The 20,699-nt window shown below is 45.2% G+C and overlaps 1 protein-coding gene across 1 annotated transcript in view; it reads left to right on the forward strand.

Annotated features, from left to right (window-relative positions):
* CC2D2B (coiled-coil and C2 domain containing 2B) overlaps nt 1-20,699 on the forward strand; it is a 152,413-nt gene extending 131,714 nt beyond the window's left edge. The window contains exons 31-34 of the mRNA XM_089780176.1: nt 3,414-3,536; nt 4,717-4,775; nt 5,085-5,262; nt 19,176-20,699. Of these exons, the coding sequence (XP_089636302.1) occupies nt 3,414-3,536; nt 4,717-4,775; nt 5,085-5,262; nt 19,176-19,364 (549 nt within the window). The 3' untranslated portion in view covers nt 19,365-20,699. The remainder of the gene's footprint in view (nt 1-3,413; nt 3,537-4,716; nt 4,776-5,084; nt 5,263-19,175) is intronic.

The following is a 20,699-nucleotide window of genomic DNA, read 5'->3' on the forward strand; positions in this document are numbered from 1 at the left end:
CCTCCCTGACTGAGGGTATGTCTACACAGAAAAGTTATTTCGAAATAACTTTACCAGCGTCTCCCCGCCAAACCACTATTTCGAAATTAAATCGAAATAGTGGAGGGCTTATTTCGAAATTGGTAAACCTCATTCCACGAGGAATAGAGCCAATTTTGCAATTGCTATTTTGAAATAAGCGTTTAGGTAGATACATTTCAAAATAGGGGGCCTCCAGCCCTTCCCAGGGTGCCCTGGTGGCCACTCTGGGCATAACCAAGAAAACTCCTCTCCCTCCCCCTTTCCCCGGAGCCCTTAAAGGGGTAGACTCTGGCCACAGTGCCTGTGCCAGCTCCAAACCTGCCAGCCCAGAGCCAGCAGTTGCTGCACCAGACCCAGTGGCCCCAGCATGAGCCAGGCAGCCAGTGCCAGCCAGCCCTCCACCACTCCCCAGGAGCAGTCTGCTGCTCCCAGGAGCCTGCCAGGGCCTGGAAAAGGCGGGTGCCTGCCTGGTCCAGTGTGGAGATCAGGGACCTAATTCAGGTTTGGGAGGATGCCTCCGACGTCCATGATCTCCGCACTAAATGGAGAAACGCAACCATCTACAGGTGGATGCCTGCCAGCCTGGCCACCAGAAGCCACATGCAAACCCAGGAGTAGGTTCGCATGAAAATAAAGGAGCTGCAGCAGGCGTATGTCAGGGGCACAGGGGGCAGCTCCCAACTAGGGGCAGACCCAGACCTCTTCCCCTATTTTGATGCCGTGGACTGCATCCTGGGAGACAGGCTGGTCTGTGCCCCCTAGGTGGTCATCGACCCGGGGGCAGAGCTTGCTGCTTCCTGCTGCTCCAGCCCCTGCTGCCTCCTCAGCTACTGCTCCTCCTCCCACTCCTCCCACCCCTACTTCTTCCTCCCCACACCCCTAGAGATGCCAAGGGCTCCGCACCCACAGTCCTGAGAGACAGTTGGGCTGGCGAGACCCGCAACCCTGAGCCCTGAGCTTCTCTTCCCCCTTCCTTCTCTTGCCTCCTCCTGCCAGCTCCCTCCTCCCAGGTTTTCCCCTCCCCTGCCCCACCCTCCCTCTTCACCTTTTCCACCTTCTTTCCCCTCAGTTTCATTCTCTCCGCCCACCCCAGTTTTGTTCAATAAAGAGGCTTTGTTGTAATGAACACATGTGTCTTTTATTGTACAGCGGGGGGGGGGGGGTAGGGATGGGTAAGTAGAAGGACATGAGGGAGGAATGAGGCACAAGACCCCAGTGGGGCACACCAGGGAGACTGTTATTGCCTGCAAAATGTGCTGCCAGGCTCACAGCAACACGTCCAGGAGAAGCACCAGAGTGCCCAGGGGCAGCTCCGGCTCCATGCTGCAAAGTGCTGCGGTGTCCTGAGTGAGGGCAACCAGAGCATACAGAGAAAAAAATGCTTTGCCATCCCTCAGCAAGGTAGGCAAGCAAGCAGGGAAACCTTAGAACCGGCTGTCCGGGGGGGTCCCTTTAAGCACAGGCCTCAGATAGCCTCAGGCAGCAGCCACACAAGGTAACTTCTGACCTGATGCCCTTTCAGAACCAGTTCCAGCCAGCCTTAAATGTGATTCAGCGTCCTATCGGTGTGGACGTGATATTTCAAAATAGCAAAATGCTATTTTGAAATGCATTTTTGTCTAGACGTGTTATTTCAAAATAAGCTATTTTGAAATAACTATTTCAAAATAAGATATTTTGAAATAATGCTGTAGTGTAGACATACCCTGAGGGAAGTCCTTTCTTTGTTCTGTGTACAGGAGGCGTTCTGTGTACAGGAGGCTTTCTGTGTGCACTTTTTGCAATGTCTCGGATTTTGGAGGTGGTAAATAAGATCAAGCAAGACAAAGTCAAGATCATATTACTAGTTCTAGTGTTCCACACACAGGACTGATATCTTTCACCTTGCTGTTTCTCCAGTGATGAGTCTTCCATGCATTCCCAGTCTTCTCTCTCAAGATACTTGGCAGACTCTCAAACTTAACCTTGGAATTCTTCACTTCAAGGCTTGGTTACTCAGGCTATAACTACACTGCGGTTTTTTTTTTTGCAGAAGAGGATATGCAAATGGGCACGCTCATTTGCATATCTTCTTCCGATTCTTTTTGAGGAAGAAGTTTTGCTGCTTAAAAAGCCCCATGTAGACGTGGCCATTTGTTGGAAAAAAACAGTTTTTTGCAAGATCCCTTATTTCGAGTTTACAGGATCTTGCAAAAAAGGAGGTTTTTTTTTTCAACAAATGGCCACGTCTGCCCAGGGGTTTTTAGCAGCAAAGCCTCTTCTTCATAAAGAATTGGAAGAAGATATGCAAATGAGCACATCATTTGCATATCCTCTTCTGCAAAAAAATATTTCAGTGTAGACATAGCTTCAATGATTCACAGGAGTACAGACCTCCTGTTGTGCAGAGATACAGAAGGTGTTTTGAAATAGTAAAGAAAGATCTACTGAAATTCATACTTTCAAAAGTGGAAACAATTTCCCCACTGGTTCATTTAGCAGTGCTTTTTTGTTGTTGTTGTTGTTGTTGTTCATTCTTCATTCTCTGCTGTCCTTGACTATCTACAGGAATTTAGAAGTCCAGGATTATATATGAGTTCTCTCAGGGTCCACCTACTATCTATGGGTATGTCTACACTACCCCGCTAGTTCGAACTAGCAGGGTAATGTAGGCATACCGCACTTGCAAATGAAGCCCGGGATTTGAATTTCCCGGGCTTCATTTGCATAAGCGGGGAGCCGCCATTTTTAAAACCCCGCTGGTTCGAACCTCGTGCAGCGCGGCTACACGGGGCTCGAACTAGGTAGTTCGGACTAGAATTCCTATTCCGAACTACCGGTACACCTCGTTCCACGAGCCGGAAAAAAGCGGCGGACATCTTTATTTAAATCCCGCGGGGGATATTTAAATCCCCCGCGGATTTCCCTATTCTGAAGTTGAAAATTAGCATGCCCCTTTCGGAAAAGGGGCCAGTGTAGACGTAGCCTTATTTGTTGAAACTATATAATAGTGGTTGCAACAATGGTCAGATTACAATTAAATAACATCACGTTTGGATCCTGGAGAGCATGCACACCCACACATATAGTGGAATATCAATAGGGACCACATGTCTCAAAAAACTCCAGTTATTATAAGATAAGTAATCTTCCTTTTCCATTTGACGTTTTGGGAGTTCACTATATGAATGGTAGGTTCAGGTTCTATGTTGTATTAGTGAAATGTTAGCCAAAATTATAGGTGCTTACGTCTAATCATCTTCAGCAGGCAGTATGCATGTACTGTCTTTCCTCGCCCACACTACATAGTTGTATTGGTATTAAGAAAAACATTTAAAAGTACATTTCACATCTTTTAATTTAAAACAACTTTTGTAGCTCAATTATCACATTTTATGCCAATGTTTTGATAGGTCTGGTTCAATGCACAGCAAAACAGTTCACCAATGTGTGTAAGTTTTGACATTTCAAAGGAAGGTTTTTGGAGACAGTTTCTACCATACAATTTCCAGTGCATAAAACCACAAACTGTACAGGTAACTTCCAATTTTCAAAGTTTATTGGTCTGCTAAAGATCATCATTGTTAATATATTGCTGTAATAAGTGGGAAGTAATTGCTTGAATACCCCACAATTAGGCTACATCTACACTGCCGTTTTTTTGTGGCAGAAGATATGCAAATTGCACTCTCATTTGCATATCTTCTGCCGATCCTTTTTGCAGAAGAGGTTTTGCCGCTAAAAAGCTATGTGTAAATGGGGCCATTTGTTGGAAAAAATCCTTTTGTGCAAGATCCCTTATTCCTCAAAAAATGAGGTTTACAGGATCTTGCGCTAAAGGTTTTTTTTCCAACAAATGGCACCGTCTACACAGGGCTTTTTAGTGGTGAAACCTCTTCCGCAAAAAGGATTGGCAGACGATATGCCAATAACAGCGTGATTTGCATATCTTCTGTCGCAAAAAATGGCAGTGTAGATGTAGTCTTAGATGTAGCTTAAATCCTTCTGGGAAAAAGTTAAGTGGGTTGGCTGTGCTCATTTAGAGGAAGGTGATGACTTATGTTACTGGATATAATGTATTTGTGAGTGACTTGATGAAGAAGGGCTCTAGGAGGAGTTGAGCAGTCCTGAAGGAGCAGCCAAGCCTACAGAGAAGATTTGAACAGAACCCTGTCACCTTATTTTTATAAGAGATAAATAAAGTGGGTTGGGAAAGGTGCTTGCTTATTGTACAAACTCTGTTTTCACTCAGATAGTTAGTGGGTAGATTGTTTACTACTCCTACTGAGACTCACTCAAGACAAATCAGGAGCTGTGGAACGTCTGTATGTGTGTGCCAAAGTGACATAAAGCTCATCTTTGCACTGTCCTGATAACGGAGCTATATGTGTAAAAGCAATCTTCAGATATAAATTAAAACAACCTGAGAATTGGTCTAATTGACATGGCTCTTAACAGTCCTAATGGGGTCAAAATCACAGCTCAGGATTGGAGCAGTGCGTGAGTGTCTCTACCGTGGCCTGTACCCTCCATTCACTTCATCTGTGCGTGCAGCTGGGTAGCTTAAGAGTCACTGGGATCATTCTTAGGGGGCCAACTGTTCTTACCTTATTCCATTAACAGTGTGGTGCAAAGTAGCTGCACTTCATTTGAGGATCTGGCCAAATGTCTTGTTATTTCTTAGATGTGTACTGAATAGGATATTATCTCTTTCAGCCAAAAGAAATACTGTACACCCCTACTAATAGAAGCACGGTGGAAGAACTACAGAACAGGTAGGGATCTTTTTGGATACTAAAAGTACATAGTCATAATGGAAGTTTGGGGGTACTCGGCTTCTTGGGGAATCGGGTCAACTGTCCATTAGTTCTCTACCAGATATATCTTTTCAGAACAGCCTGCTAACAGAATTACCTGAAATAAATATTAATTTTATGTACACTTGTCATGTTTATCTAAAATTAGTGTTAAAATCTTAGGACCAGATCATAAAAAATAAATGCTTTAAATAGTGATAGGGAGTTTTGTTAAATTTAAGTAACGAAACATGATTATTTGTAAACATTTTATTACTTTTATCGCAGGATTGAAAAGACCTTAAAAAATAAAATGATGGAATGGCGGTTTCAACAACCTACTCGGTGGCATCGACAGTGTACTGCTCTCTTACGACAAATTCTTCCCAAACTAGAATTAAGAAATAGGAACTTTGTCATAGAGAAAGAAGAAAATAAATTGGAAAGTTTACTGGAACATTATTGGGTTAGTATTTACATTATAAACAATTTAATTTTATAATTTAAATTGTAAACAATATTAAGAGATTAAATTGTATCTATAAAGGTAAAATGTAAGTAATAAGAAGAACATAATGTGTATTAATAGTTGTAGTATTGAGGACAAAAGCTCACATGGTCAAACATCTTTTACCACTGTATTTTAAGTCAGATTATAGGTATGGAAATAATAATGACTAGCTATATAAAAGAGAAACATAAACAACTTTTAAATGCTCAGAGTAAGAACCACAGCCTTACATTTCTTCAAAGTTATAATGTTGACATACAAATATGTAAAAAAGTTTTTTGGCAGAATGCATCTTTTAATAGAACTCACATTTGGAAATTATTTCCTGATATTTCTTTTCATGTTTTCACCCTTTTGGTTTCATGTATTAAAAAATCAAAGGCAATTTCTTTCTATCTTTGCTTTTTACAACTTTAAGATATACTAAGATAGTTATTTAGTCTCCCATTTCATCATCATTTAAACGGACTGAACTAGTTGTTATTCTTCAAGTGATGGTCCCTTTGTGTTACACACATGGGTGCACATGCCCACCATGCTTCTAAGAAACATTTCTGGACTTAGCAGTGTCTGTTGATCTGCATGTGTATAGTCTGTTTCCTCGCACTCCCAGCTAAGGATATAAGCAGGGGCAGATGACGGTTTTGCGGGGCCCCGGGCAGCATACTTCCGCGGGGCCCCCCCTTTGCCATGGCGCACACTCAGTGACGCCATGCGCATGTGCAGCGACGCCACAGCGCATGCGCGGGGCTTTCTGAAGCGTGGGGCCCGGGGCGGCCGCCCCGTTCGCCCTGCCATATATCCACCCCTGGATATAAGAGGGTCAATGCTTCTTCAGTGCCCTCTTATTGCTGCATGGCCTGAATCAGAGCCCTTGTTTCTCGCACTCTTAGCTTACTAGTAGGGTGACTTAACTTTTTACAGATTTTATAAATAGTTTGTCTTGGTGATAGGTTAAGTTTTAGTGCAGTAATTCTCTTTCCTATTCAGAGACTGTATCTTTCCCTGAATATGCCCAGGATTCCAGTCTTCAAAAACTGTGTGTGCTGCCTGCTCTCCTCCTGTGTAAACTACAAATACCAGGGGTGCTCTCTGCTGCTTGGGTAAGGCACACATTGCAACATGCGCATATGCTATAAGTTGGATGAGGGAAGCCTGCGAGTTCTGGCTGAGGTTGAACCTACAAAAGAGGCCTATTACCGCTTTCTATGGGGCCTGCCATACCTCATGTACCTTTTCTTTTGAACATATGGAGGATCCTGAGATCCATGATCCATGGATTATCTCAGACCTCCTACCAGCCGTTCCCTGTACACCCACCAGCACCATCTGTGTATGAAGAAGAGAACTTTGAACAGGTACTGCTGGAGATGGATAAATCTCGTTCACTCTTAAGGATTCCACATTGACATTATGGTCGTCAGGGGCATCAGCTTTATGGAAATTTTGGTGGTGCCCAGAGACCACACCTTTCTGCCATCTAAATTCCCCATCACCACCTGCTTATGACTCTAGGGGTATGTCTACACTAGCCACTCTAGTTTGAACTTAGCCACTCTAGTTTGAACTAGGGTGGCTAATGTAGTCATTCAAATTTGCAAATGAAGCCCGGGATTAAAATATCCCGGGCTTTATTTGCATGTTTCCGGGCACCGCCATTTTTAAATGCCTGGTAGTTCGAACTCCCTGCTCGCAGTTAAACGTGGCACGGGCTAGGTAGTTCGAACTAAAGCCCCTAATTTGGACTACTGTTACTCCTCATTGCAGGAGGCTCCAGTTTGTGGCTCTTGTCATGAAAGATGCTTATTTCCATTTAAAGAGCCACTCAGCCCACCACAAGTTCCTCCATTTCTGAGCAGAGCATCAACATTATCAATTTTGGGTCCTCCTGTTCAGTGTAGCAACCGTGCCAAGAGTGTTCACAAAGGTTTTTGCCATGGTAGAGCCCCAGACGTGACACCAACAACTGTCTTCTGGTAATGCTGTCATGACAGGAAGCTGCTGTCTTTGCAGTCTCCTAGCATCCTAGGTGTCTGTATCAACAAGGAAAAGTCAGTGTTGATACCCACACAGACAATACACTTCTTTGGGGCATAGTTCAATTGCATTCTGGTATGGGCTTTTATCCCAGCAGACAAGTTCACAGTGCTGTCAGCCCTCATTACGAGCCTGCATCGCAGACTGTACACCATGATTTGCCGGTGTGTCTGCCTCCTTGGGTATATGGTAGCCTGCACCTATAGGACACCTCCATACTGCTGTCTCCAAACATGGATTCTCTCCCTCTACAGACCCAGCAAAGATCATATAGACTTCAGGATCACTGTTCCTGGGATCATGCTGTTGTCCCTCACATGATGGTCTGATCTCTTCAAGATCATGATTGGCACCTTCTTCAACCCTCCTACACCATACGTGACCATTGTGACACACACCTCCCTAGTGGGATGGAGAGCTCACTTAGGGAGCCACATAGTAAAGGGGTTGTGGATGCCATGGAAGGCAGACTGCACAAAGATGTGCTAGAACTTCAGGCAGTCCATCTCATATGTCAGGCCTTACTCCGACTCATATGGTCCCTCTTCATTTTACTCCTCTCAAAGAACACAGTAGCATTCATCAACAAGCAGGGTGAAGCCTGAGCTTCCTCCTTCTGTTTGAAATCAGTCTGACTCTGGAACTAGTGCATCTGGAACTACATGATGCTTCAGGCTGTGTACCTGCCAGCAAAACTATCTACCTTTACCAATAATGGGAGCGACATGACACCATGTGCCTGGACCTCTTTGTGAAGTGGGGCACTCCCAATGGGACCTCTGTACTGGACATAGAAACCAAAGCCTGCATTAGTATTGCTCCAGAGGAACTCTAGGAGAAAGGCGGAGAATTAGACTTCTTGCTCCCGCCCCTCCCCCGCCTTTACATGGCAGGGGAATAAGGAATCAAGGGATTGTCTTAAAGCTATACAAATCATCAGTTGTAGTAGGGCAGAATAAGGAGAGGGGGTTAGTATTTCACTCTCTGACCCTGTTGTGGGGAAATAATTTAAAGGTTGTATACCCTCAATTGTAATAGGGTCGAGCCCAAAAGAATGAAACCTAGTGTCTCCATTCTACCGTCGTATAAGGTCTTAAGGGTACAAGACAAATAAGAGTAAAGATTCCTATTAAAAGCAAACTGGGCACATTAGTGCAAAGATTCAGAAAGAGACCCTCACGAAGAGGAGAAGTAAAGTCTATCTTTGGAACAAATATTGCAGAAGTTTAGGCATAGCCCATGGTCTGACAATGCCTTAGCTGATATTTATACCATGCAGACCTTGAGAACAAACTGGGTAAATATTTATGGGTTTACACACTCTTAACCTCAATAAAAAGAGATACTGCTGCAATCTGGCTGTTATGAAAAGCCTGCGATGAGGCATTTAAAAAATTAGCTGACTGAAGAAATGAAAATTTGGATTTACCCAAGAAAAGGAACCAGGAGCTGTGGGGGCTAGTTGAGGAGCCCTCCCTACTTGCTAAACTGGTAGTGAAACAAAGTCTGTGTCCAAAAGGGGCCATTCAGCAAGAAATGCAGGATTGTGCCCAGACAAGCAGGCAAGCAAGCAAGAGAAATTGAAAAACAGGCTTAGAGCCCTGAGGACATAGTGGCAGGAACAAGGGAAATGAGTAAGTGCACACATTGGACATTCAAATCCTTGGAATAATACTTGGAATGGTAATATCTAAACTAAAGAAGTTTTCATTTTAAGGAAAAAGCAATGAGTGATAAATTAACTGGAATCTGGAGGAAACTGAGCAGTTAAAATATTGTAAAAATGCTGAAAAGGAAAAGTTTTATAGAAAAAGAATTCTTGGCTTCTTTGCAGCCTTTCTGAAGGAAAAATGGGCCCTTTTCCAAAGGAATGTCTATAAATAATGCAGGCAAAGAGACAATCTAATAATCATTTGACTATGAACACTTTAGTCAAATTTGCTAAAAGAACACAGGGATTTCTATTGGAACTTAACCATTCCAAAGATATTAAAAGGAATGTGTTTTTTGTACAGCTATGCAGAAATAATTAAAATAGAGTACAAAAAGATGTTAAGACTATGTATGTATCTGTTTGTGAATATATATGCATATTGTGTAAATATGTGAGGCTTTTAGGACCTAACCATTCTGTTTTGCCAGTTTCTGAAATTTTGTTTTGTAGGCTTGAATTACATTTTTTTTAATAAGGCCATTTCATTCGAAGTTGCAAAACCGATAAGACACTTTATGCCAGATACAGAAAACTAGTGTTGTTTGATTTTGGAATTTAGCATTTAAACCTTAAGGTATTTCAGTACTTTAGAAAGTTCAATATTTTGTTATAGATCAAGTTATGGCTGGTACAAGAGGCAGCCAGACCCAGGAAAATGTGGAGAGATTCTATATGGCTACAAGTTCTCAGGGCAATGATTTCCTCCTCCGTTGGACCGGTGACCTTTGCTATATGTTTTCACCCAGTCCTCTCCTACTGCAAGAGCTATGCAAGATTCTCTGGCTCTCAACTCTATTTGGGTGCATTTAGCAGCGGTTAGCACCTTTCTCCCACTTGTGGATGGTACTTCTGTGTTTACACAGCCTATCATTATCCACTTCATGAAAGGATTATCAATATCTTTCCACAAGTGCTGAAGTCCTCACCCCCATGGGACCTTAATCTCAGTCTCTCTGCCCTCACAAGAACCCCTTTGAACTGCTAGCAACATGCTCCTCCCCTCACCTCTCATTGGTAGCTATCTCAGAAAGAGGCAGTAAGGAGTGCAGGGTACAGAAAGGGGTGCTTCAAAACAGTAGCGCCACATGAAACCCAGGGCCAAACCAGTCCCTGGCTGGCCCTGAGCTTCATGTGGTGCTGCCACTTTGAAACACCAAGGGGAGCATGGGACAAGAGGGGACTCAGCTAGCCCTGTGCTCCCTGCAGTGCTTTCACCTTTGAAGTGTAGCCCTGGGGCTGTTGCTATACTTCAAAGGCGGAAGTGCCCTTATTGACTAATCGAATAGTCAATGCAAATTGCATCGACTATTTGATTAGCCAGTTAATCTAAATTTAACATCCCTATAGCACCCCTCCCCCAAACACACATACAATCTTCCATAAGGACCAGGTGTCCCTATGTCTGCACCAGAAATTCCTTCCAAAAGTGGCATCTTAAGTTCACCTCAGTCAGTCCATCCACCTGCCAGTCTGCCCCCCAAGGCCACATGCTTTCCCAGGCTTTGCATTCCCTTGACATCCATTGCATGCTACCTTTCTACCTCCACAGGAGTCAACCATTTCACAAATCACCAAAACTGTTCATGGCCATCACTGAGTGATGAAAGGGTCAACCTCTTATCCCAATGAATCTCCATCTGGGTCTCTGGATGCATCCTTGAATGCTACAAAGCATCCAACCTACACCCATTTGACAGAGTTATGGTGCATTCTACACTGGTGCAGGCTACCTCTTTGGCTTCCTTGGTAAATTAATCCTGGTAGGATATCTGTCAAGCAGCGACATGGCAACCTGTTTACATGTTCACAACACACTACGCCATTGTACAAGCATCAGCAACAGACACAGCCATGGGCCAGGCTCCACTGCAGTCCACACTTCCATTGGGATCCTCGCTCCCACCTCAATACTGATCACAGCTCATGAGTCACCCATGTGTGGAATACACATAGGGACTATCACACAAGGAAGAAGAAGTTATTTACCTGTAACAGGAATTTCTTCAAGATGTGTGGTGCCTAGCTGTGTTTCACCATATGCCCTCCATCCCTGCTGCTTTAGACTGGATTCTGTAACAGTGAGAGGAAAACTGGAGAGGCATTGATCCGCACTACCGCTTATACCCTCAGCTGGGAGCATGAGGAGATGTGTTATGTATGTGAGGGTCAATGAACACTGCTAAGAAACATTTCCAAACTCAGGCTCGTGGTGCACTTGCATGTCCAGTATGGAATACAAATAGGGACTCAAGTTACAGGTACATAATCTCATTTTAGATATATTCTCATCCATTTAGGGATGAAATACCCATTTCTGAGGTAAGATTTTTCTAGGAGATGCAGCGCTTCAGTTCTGTAGGAGTGTGGTCTACCAACAGACAAGCTGGCAAGTCCATTTAACTTTAGACTGCCAGAATAGGCACTAGATGCCTGTACTGTAGCAGATGATAACACAAAGTGAGCAATTATAACATCTGATGAGTAATGACGTTAGAGACCAAGATACAAGTTGTAAATTTATCCTCAGAACTTGGAAATCATGTGAAAGTATAAGAACAAAGTACAACGCAAAACCAATCTCCCCCCCCCCCCCCCCCCCCCCCATCATTTGTTTAAAATGTTTAGTCTGCTGATTATGCAGGGCATACATAAAACAAACAAAATGGACCAGCAGGTTTCTGTCCATACTCAGTCTGTGATAATTCATCCATATCCTGACATGCAAAATGAGGCCAAGACATCACTTAAGAACTCAAAATAAGGCTGAAATACGACTTCAGCATAAGGGTAGATCTTAGCATAAGGATCACCTTCATCCTCCTTGAATCTGAAAAGATCAAAACAGCTTGATGTGGCCACAAGAGACCCAGTCTAGGAAATTGCCAGGTGTATTTGTTTGAAAGTAATCTTTTGTTGTTTGTTTTAAACAATTATCATTATTTCAGAATGAGTGCATCTAGACTGGCAAGATTTTGCACAAAAGCAACTGCTTTTGCGCAAAAACTTGCCAGCTGTCTACACTGGCCGCTTGATTTTGCGCAAGAGCACTGACGTTCTACTGTCCGAAATCAGTGCTTCTTGTGCAAATGCTTTGACGCTCCAGTTCAGGAAAAAGCACTCTTGAGGAAATGATTTTGCACAAGAGGGCCAGTGTAGACAGGCAGCTAAGATGTTTTGCGGAAAAGCAGGCTAAACAGGAAAAAAGCCCTAGTGGCCTCTTGGAGACTCCGTAGCTGCAGTCAGCTCCCGGACTTCCTGGTAACCCAAGCCCCCTTAAAGCAGACGCAGGCTGCTAAGGTCACGAGGCAGGAGCCCTTCTCAGACCTCTGGCCAGAGGTCTGCCACGTGGCCCCTGCTGTCCTCAACAGCCACCCCAGAGCACGATGGTAGCTCCAGGGGGGGAATCAGGCACCTGCACCTCCAGCACAAGAGGCCCCCAAGGCCAGAAAAAGACGGGCCCCATCCTGGTCATTAGGGGAGCTGGAAGCCCTCATGGACCTGTGGCTGGAGGAGGAAGCCCTGCACAACACCCACTCCCGGCACCAGAACGCAGACATTTTTGCCCGCATGGCCCAGGCGCTCGCCCAGCAGGGCCACCCAGCCCAGACCCTGGAGCAAGTCTGGGCTAAAGTTAAGGAACTGCGCCTGGACTACGTCCGGGCCAGCAAGGGCCAGGGAACAGGAGACGACACCTGCCCCCACTACCGATGGCTCCATGCCATTTTGAGCCAGCCAGCACCGCAAGCACCGGACATCCCCGTGGACAGCAGCATGCACCCCCACTTCACCAGGACCACCAAGGGGGGGGGGGGGAGGAGACACCAGCAGCGGGTCAGAGGATGAGGCCAGCACTGCCACCCTGCAGGCCCCCTCCGGCAGCCCCGACGTCTCCCGTGCATCCTCGGAGGCCAGGGAAGGATTCACCGGTGAGTCTTTGCACTCACAAGGGCGGGGCGGGGAGGGGGGGGGTAGAGCACGTCACTCAGGCCACATGAGCTTCACTCTGTGTAACATTAGACAGTAAGCAGCACGTGCAACCACGTGCAGCCTGGTGACCGAGCGGCATGTAGCCGCGGCAGGCAGCTCCAGGGCACGCCTGGGACCGTGCTGCTCACACACATTCGGCAGGACTAGGGGGGAAGGGTGGATGCCGGCTGGAAACAGCCAGGGCCCCAGGGGCTCAGGCCAGAGCCCGCACCTCCGCAAGGGTGCAGCACACAGAACGGCACAGTTCTGAGGCACAGCCAGCTGCTCCTGGGAAAACCACAGCGTCACAGCCCTGTGAGCGTGGCCCCCACTGAGCCCCTCGCCTGCTCCCGGTGCCTTGGCTGGCCCCCTGAGGGAAGTCCCCACTGCGGCCACACATGTCCCTGGGCTACATGTGTGAGGGCTAACGGGAGGGGGAGGAGGGGAAGTGCTCGGGCCAGCCCTAGGTGACCACCTCAGTTTTGCTGCAAGGATGGTACACTCCCCAGTCACCCCTGGTTCCGTCCAGGAGACATCCCACGTGAGGGGAATCTGAGAGACGTCGGGGCTGCCGGAGGGGGGGAATCTGAGAGCCCAGACCACGTCTGTCAGATGTGCTCCCAGGCACTGTGTGGGGATTCATCTCACTCCCTGTCAAACACCATTGATTAGCCCAAAGCTTCACAGCCTCCACCGGCAGGGAGTTCCACAGGTTAACACAACATAAGTGCCCTCCCACCTTCCACGGGGCCAGGACACAGATCGGTGGTTCCAATACATGGAGGAGGACCCTACTCCAGGGGTGGTCCTGTATGCAAACATACAACACGGGGGGGAGGGGGTTAACCGAGTGGGCCCAAGCCACACTACTGTGGTGTCACCTGGGCTCAGGGGTGGAGGGCATGAGGTGTGGGGACAGTGGCCGGGCTGCCTGACTGACCCATCCTTCTGTTCCCTGCAGCAGGACCAAGCACAAGCCAGGGACCCTCTAGTCCTGCAGCAGCAGCATCCCCAGCCGCCCAACCACCGAGGCAGAGGCTCCGCCACCGGGACCAGCTCCTTCGGCGCCACGTGCAGGCCGTCAAGCACGTCGAGGCAGCCATCACTCGGCGCATGGAGGCGGACCTGCAGTGGCCCAGGAGGCCTGGGGCTCTTCCAGGCCCAGTGCATCCGCATGGAGGATTCCATTGCAACCCTCACCGCCCACATTGGCCATGCCATCCATTATGGTATGGTCTTGCCCCATGCACCTGCCACCCCTCCCCTGCAGTGGCTCCTCCTGCCCCTGGTCCTGCTCCTCCTGCAATGGCCCCTCCTGCCCCTGCCCCTATCCCTGTCTTTCCTGCTCCTGTCCCTCCTGCTCCTGCCCCTATCCTTCCTCCTCCTGCCCCTCCTGCCCACTTCCCCGTGCAGCCTGCCCCGACGTGGCCTGCCGCCCATGTGCAGGTCCGCCCCCGCAGGAGCGGTCGCAGGGGTCACCCCTCCCAGTTGAAAGTCTCCTCCCCCTTCCAGTTCAAGGTCTCCTCCCCCTCCCAGTTCAAGGTCTCCCCTCTCCCAATTGTAAATAATAAAACACAAGTTTTTGTGTTCAAGAAAAAACTGTGTTTGGTGTTTATTTGGAGGTAAGGAAAGGGAAGGGGAGGAGGAAGGTTAAGGGATGGGAGGGAGTTGCAAAGGGAGACCGAGGTGACCCTACTATGGGGCCTGGGAGAACATGTCCGTCAGGGCCTCCCGGATGCGCACCCCATCCTGGTGCACCTGGCGAATGGCAGCTGTGTGGGGCTGTTCATAGGCCTGGCCCTCGGCTGCCATCCATGCAGGGAAGAAGGCCTCCCCACTCCGCTCCACAAGATTGTGGAGCACGCAGCACGTGGCCACTACCTCCGTGGCATTCCGCTCACCCATCTCGAGATGGGTGAGCAAACACCAGAAGCGGACTTTCAAACAGCCAAAGGCACACTCCACTTGATTGAGGGCCTGGTTGAGGTGGTCGTTGAACCGGGCCCGGTTCTGATCCAGCCACTCCGTGTAGGGCTGCATTAGCCAAGGCAGTAGGGGGTAGGCTGCATCCCCGATGACACATAGGGCACATACCTGACAGTAAACTCCTGCCGGCGGAAGTAGGTGCCTGCCTCCAGCCTGCGAAACAGGCCGGAGTTGCGTAGTATGCGGGAGTTGTGTGCTCTGCCAGACCAGCCTGCATAAATGTCCAGGAAGTGGCCACGGTGGTCCACGAGGGCCTGAAGTACGATCAAGCAGTACCCCTTCCTGTTCATAAAATGGGCTGCTTGATGTTCTGGGGCCCAGACAGGCATGTGGATTGTATCCAGGGCTCCCACACAGTTGGGGAACCCGAGGGCAGCAAAGCTGGCCACCGTAGCATCCACGTCGTGCAGGACATCATTGATGGTGTGGACGACCTGCAGAAGGGTGCAGAGAAACACGGGAACACATTACATAAGGCAGTGTGAGTGTGCGCTCCCTTGCCCCCCCCATGATGCCCTCTGTGCTTATGCACACACACACGCCAGGGCCCCCTCGCTTCACGGCCCCCCCCCCCCACCAGCAGGCCTGTGCAAGGGAGGGATGGCTCAAACCCCTGGGTGACCCAGCCTGGAGTCTTGGCTGCCCCTGGGCATGGAGTGCAGCACCCTCCCCCCACCTCACTCCCCACTCCTCCTGGGACTTACCTCCATCATGATAACACCGACGGTGGATCTGCCCACCCCGAACTGGTGTGCCACCGATCTGTAGCTGTCCAGGGTGGCCAGCTTCCAGACTGTGATGGCGACCCTCTTGTCGATGGGGATGGGTGCCTGCAGCTGGGTGGTGGTTCTCTGGAGCGCAGGGGCGATCCAGGCACACAGCTCCAGGAACGTCCGCTTTCATATGCGAAAGTTCTGGAGCCCATTGCTGGTCGTCCCATTGCCCCAGGACCAGCCGGTCCCCCCAGTCTGTACTGGTGTCCAGCCTCCACAGTGGCCTCTCCACCGTGGGGTGGGGATGCCACAGGGACGCCATGGCCTCCAGGTCCTGGAACAGGAGTGCACCAGCCTGGAGCACTAGCTGCAGGCACTCCAAAATGGCCGGAAGGGGCCAGAGCAGGCACATGGCCACCCCTGGCTCTATGGCAGAAAAAACAAGGGAGATTGGAAAAAAAAAAAAAACCAGGCAAAGGCACTAAGTGACAAAAGGCAGTGGTGTCCAAAAAGGCAGAGGACAACCACCAAAACTGCTATGGCTGTCAGTCCCTGCAAGAGGTCCTATAGCACGCAGCAAGAGAGAAATGGCTGTCCAGGGAGATCCCTTTAAGCACGTGTCTCAAAGGAGCTCCAGCCCCCGCCCCCGGAAAGGGCTGGTGCCCTTTTGCCCTCTTCAAAATGATTCCAGGTTTCTGCTTTTGCGCAAAAGTGTCCCACCAATGTAGACACACTTTTTCGCAAAAGTGCATCGTTATAACGATAACTTCGGGGACAATCTAGACGCTCTTTTGCGGAAATACTTTTAACGGAAAAACTTTTCCCTTAAAAGTATTTCCATAAAATCATGCCAGTCTAGACGCAGCCCCTAGGATGTTTAATTCATTCAATAACATGAATGTAAATCAGCTTTTGTACAATGTGTGAGAATAAGGACTGTGTAATTTTATAGCCCATACAATGAGACAGATTTTGATTTCAGATACAGTACTCCAGTATATATTTGGAGTAAATTTACTGACTCAGTAGGACCCCTTTTTTTATCTTAACTACGTGAGAAACAAACAAAAAGCATGTAAAATTTTCACAGATGCACTAAATATCTTCACTAGGTATGATACAGCTTCTGCCATAAACAGTAAAACAGAATTTTTTAATGTTATGTATATTCTCAAAGTTCCTGTTCTGAAACTTCAGTTTAAATCACATCACTTGGGATATTCCATTTTCTTGAAAGAAAATATTTCTACAATGATTTTATTTATCACAGTCATATTCTATAGATTCTTCTGAAAGATCCATTCATTAAATAGAAAAATGGAGCTGGCTGGGGAAACAACAGAGCCTAGTTATAACAATATTATACAACAAAAGCAGAATTGTGTTCTAGTTCTAAATCATCTTTTGTGTTATTGTTTTCCCTTTATACTTGCATCTGCTCATAACACAAATACAAATGTTACTGTACATTTAAACTTATTTAAAATGTTGCTAATTATTTATTATAAGATACCCTCTTTGGGTCAGATTCTTTGATGTGCCTCTAGGACTATGTCTACCCATTGAACTAGAGGTGTAAATTCTAGTTTGAGGAGACATACCTGTGCTAGTTCTGCTTGAGAGAGTGCACTAAAAATAAAATTGTAGCTGTAGCAGCAGGACTACCTATTAGTGTCCTGGATGTATTTGGAATATGAATGTAGTATCTATGTATTTGACCCATCCTCCTGCACCTCTGCCCCAGCCCTGATCTCTCTCCCAGAACCTACTGCCTTTTTGTATGTGTACATATAGCTTTGTTGTTATACAGCTTTTGAAATATTTTGGTGAAAGACAACAAAAAACATTTTTCTTCTTCTTTGAAAGGTTGCAGACCCCTGGGTCAGGTATACTCCATTATCCCACTCGATTAAAACTGCCTGTTAATTACCTAAAATGGAAGGGATATATTCAAACACTTGAAAAAATATGGTTGAATACAAATTTTGAGACTACAGGCAGTCCCCGGGTTACGTACAAGATAGGGACTGTAGGTTTGTTCTAAGTTGAATTTGTATGTAAGTCGGAACTGGTACATATTGTAGGGGAAACTCTAGCCAAACATTTCTCCAGAGCTCAGTTTTATTCTTCCACACCTCAGTCCTTTATTCTCAAGCTGAGGTGTCTGCTGAGAAAAACTGCTCCACGTCTCCCTGGTCTGCTGGGGGGAGGGGGGGGCGCGCGCTAGCTTCGCATCTTCCTGGTCTGCGGGGGGGGAAGCAGCTAGTGCGGGGTTGCCTCACCCTGTTTGTAAGTAGGGATCCGATGTAAGTCGGATCCATGTAACCCGGGGACTGCCTGTATTTTAAAAAATGTTACATTTGTCCATTCTGCAAGCCACTCTCCTTCCCCTCCACATCAGAGTCACTGCTTATACTAGCTATCCTGCATTTTGCTTCAACTACCCCAGACTAACACGGCTACATTTCTATCACTACTAGCTATCCAGTGCAGCTTTACCTCTTTATGCTCTTCACAAGTACATGAAAGTGTGGTGGGCCCATGCACTGTCCTAATGGATATCACTATGAGGAAAAGTTCTCCATCTTCGGTGCACTGACACTCACTCACCTAAAGTGGAATGGACATGTGCAACACATCTCTAAGAATAATAGTTACAGAAATATATGTAATCATTTTTTGTCATTTTCCTATTAGCCAGCTCCTTACCCACCTTACAGCTTGTTTATTAACCACCCATCTTCTCCATTTTCACTAATAATTTCCCAGGTGGTACCATATAAAATGTTGTATTGAAGTCCAGATAGATTAGATCTGTTGCATTTCTCTTGTCTCAAAATCAGTTATCCTCTACTATATGCAGCTAATATGTACCAGAAACAGATAAATACCAAAATCTATGTAGATAAATACTGTGCTTTACTTCTACAATCAATTGCTGATTAATATTAATTGCTTTCTCATGTATTCTGGGCTTCTCATGTATACTGACAAAACTTTTATTTTGGATATCCTGCATGAAATCCTAGCCACATTGGCTTTATTGGAGACAGGATTTCATTCTCCCAGTTTATCATGGCTATTAAATACAAAGAAAGAACTATTTTTTATTTTTCTAAAAGTTTCTTAATGCAATCATGTTTACAGTATGTTTTGTAATATGATACAAAAATATACAGTATAATCTTTTCATTGAATCAATAGCTCAAAGCAAAAATAAATGTTATATATAAGGGAGATTGGTTACTTAATAATTAGACAACTTGATGTAACATTTCATAGGAAAATTATCAAATGCTTCATTTCAAATTCAGACATAAGCATACACTGTATATTGTTTTTGATATGTGAACGTTTTTTATCCATAAAGCTATTATAAATTAAGGTATAACATTTAGTTTTTCATAAAATAATCCAACTGTATTTATTTTTACAATCCTATGTTTCTCTAGGTGACAGGATACCCTTTACAGATGCCATACATAGATTTACCATCAATAACTGAGGCTGTGTATCAAACTGGCATTCATTCTTCAGAAATCCCCAACACAGAATTTGCTCTTGCTGTGTATATACATCCATACCCAAACAACATTTTAGCTATATGGATCTACTTAGTTTCTTTGGTCTGTCATCAGTAAACAGTGTTGAATTCAATTATAATTAATTTACTACATTGTATCTCTCATGGCTTAAGATAGTCATTTAGGTATGAGAACTGAGCTATGAAAAGCTAATTTTATATTACAAGAGATAAGCCAGTACTATTTATTGTACATTAATAGAATCTTATTGTTATTGTAGAGAGACTATATCTTTAAAATCCTAATTAGTTCCATAAGAACTATTATAAATTGACCTTACCAATTTTGTGAATTTCCCAATAATCTGAGATCAAATATTAAACAACTCCTAGAAATAATTTAGTCATATTTAGTGTTCAGAGAAGTTGCTTAAATGATCTTTGAGGAAAGATCTTAATGGGCTGTTTAATGAAAGTATTAGAATGTAGGATCTCGTTGCCTCAATACAGTGAATTCAGACATTCCAAGAGTAACACATAGTTAATACCATTAATTAAATAAGGTGATATAGAATATTATGGAATGCATATTAATGTTTGTCTGGTAAATGATGAATATGAAAGTTGTGTAATAAAATTCAAGTTGCAACTTCAATATACAGAAGGCTTCCCTAAATCTTAGGGCATTATCCTACAGATCCTTAATGTCATTGCTAACTAGTGAAGTTTGCTTTGTGTGTTATGTTTTATATTCTTTTAATTTTCGGTTGCAAGACTTTTTGGAATTATTGATCATAAATATTTTGGACAAGCGGTGTTATGAACTTCCTTACTTTCCTTTAGCAGAATGTTTTTGTTGTTTAATTTTTAAAAGCTGTATAAGTTGAGCTTTAGCATACATTTAATTGTAATCAATAAGATTGCATACAATATACTTCATTACAGGGAAACATTCAAAAACGTAAAACAAAGCAGTTAAAATATATAAATGTTTATAGTAAAACATTTTTAAAATCATAATGATAAATAAAACACTAGTGGTATATTAATGTTATAGAATTTTAAAATATATTGCATGAAATAGAAGGAATTTTAAAATAATATTCATGTGCACATTAAAATATATATCAATATATTAGAATTGCCATTGCTGATGCCACTTGGGACAATATGGAAATAAAACAATACATGGAAAACTGGGTTTTGAAGTTGATTATTTGCAGATTAGGCTAGGTTAGGATGCTTACTTTGCATCCTCTGTGTATTCAGAGTCATATCTATGGCTGACAGTGCTAATACATCACGGAAGAGCTTTTCTGCCTTGTACATAATCAACAGAATTGTTTGCTAGTTTCCATTTTCAGATTGGTGGTGATGTGTCAGTCAGCAAGAAACCAGTTTAACCTTTGACTTCCAAGTTGAATTTGCAGCACTGGCAGATAGAAAAACCACT

The sequence above is a fragment of the Pelodiscus sinensis genome, chromosome 8, assembly GCF_052426305.1.
Source record: "Pelodiscus sinensis isolate ZL-2025 chromosome 8, ASM5242630v1, whole genome shotgun sequence".
Classification (NCBI taxonomy): domain Eukaryota; kingdom Metazoa; phylum Chordata; order Testudines; family Trionychidae; genus Pelodiscus; species Pelodiscus sinensis.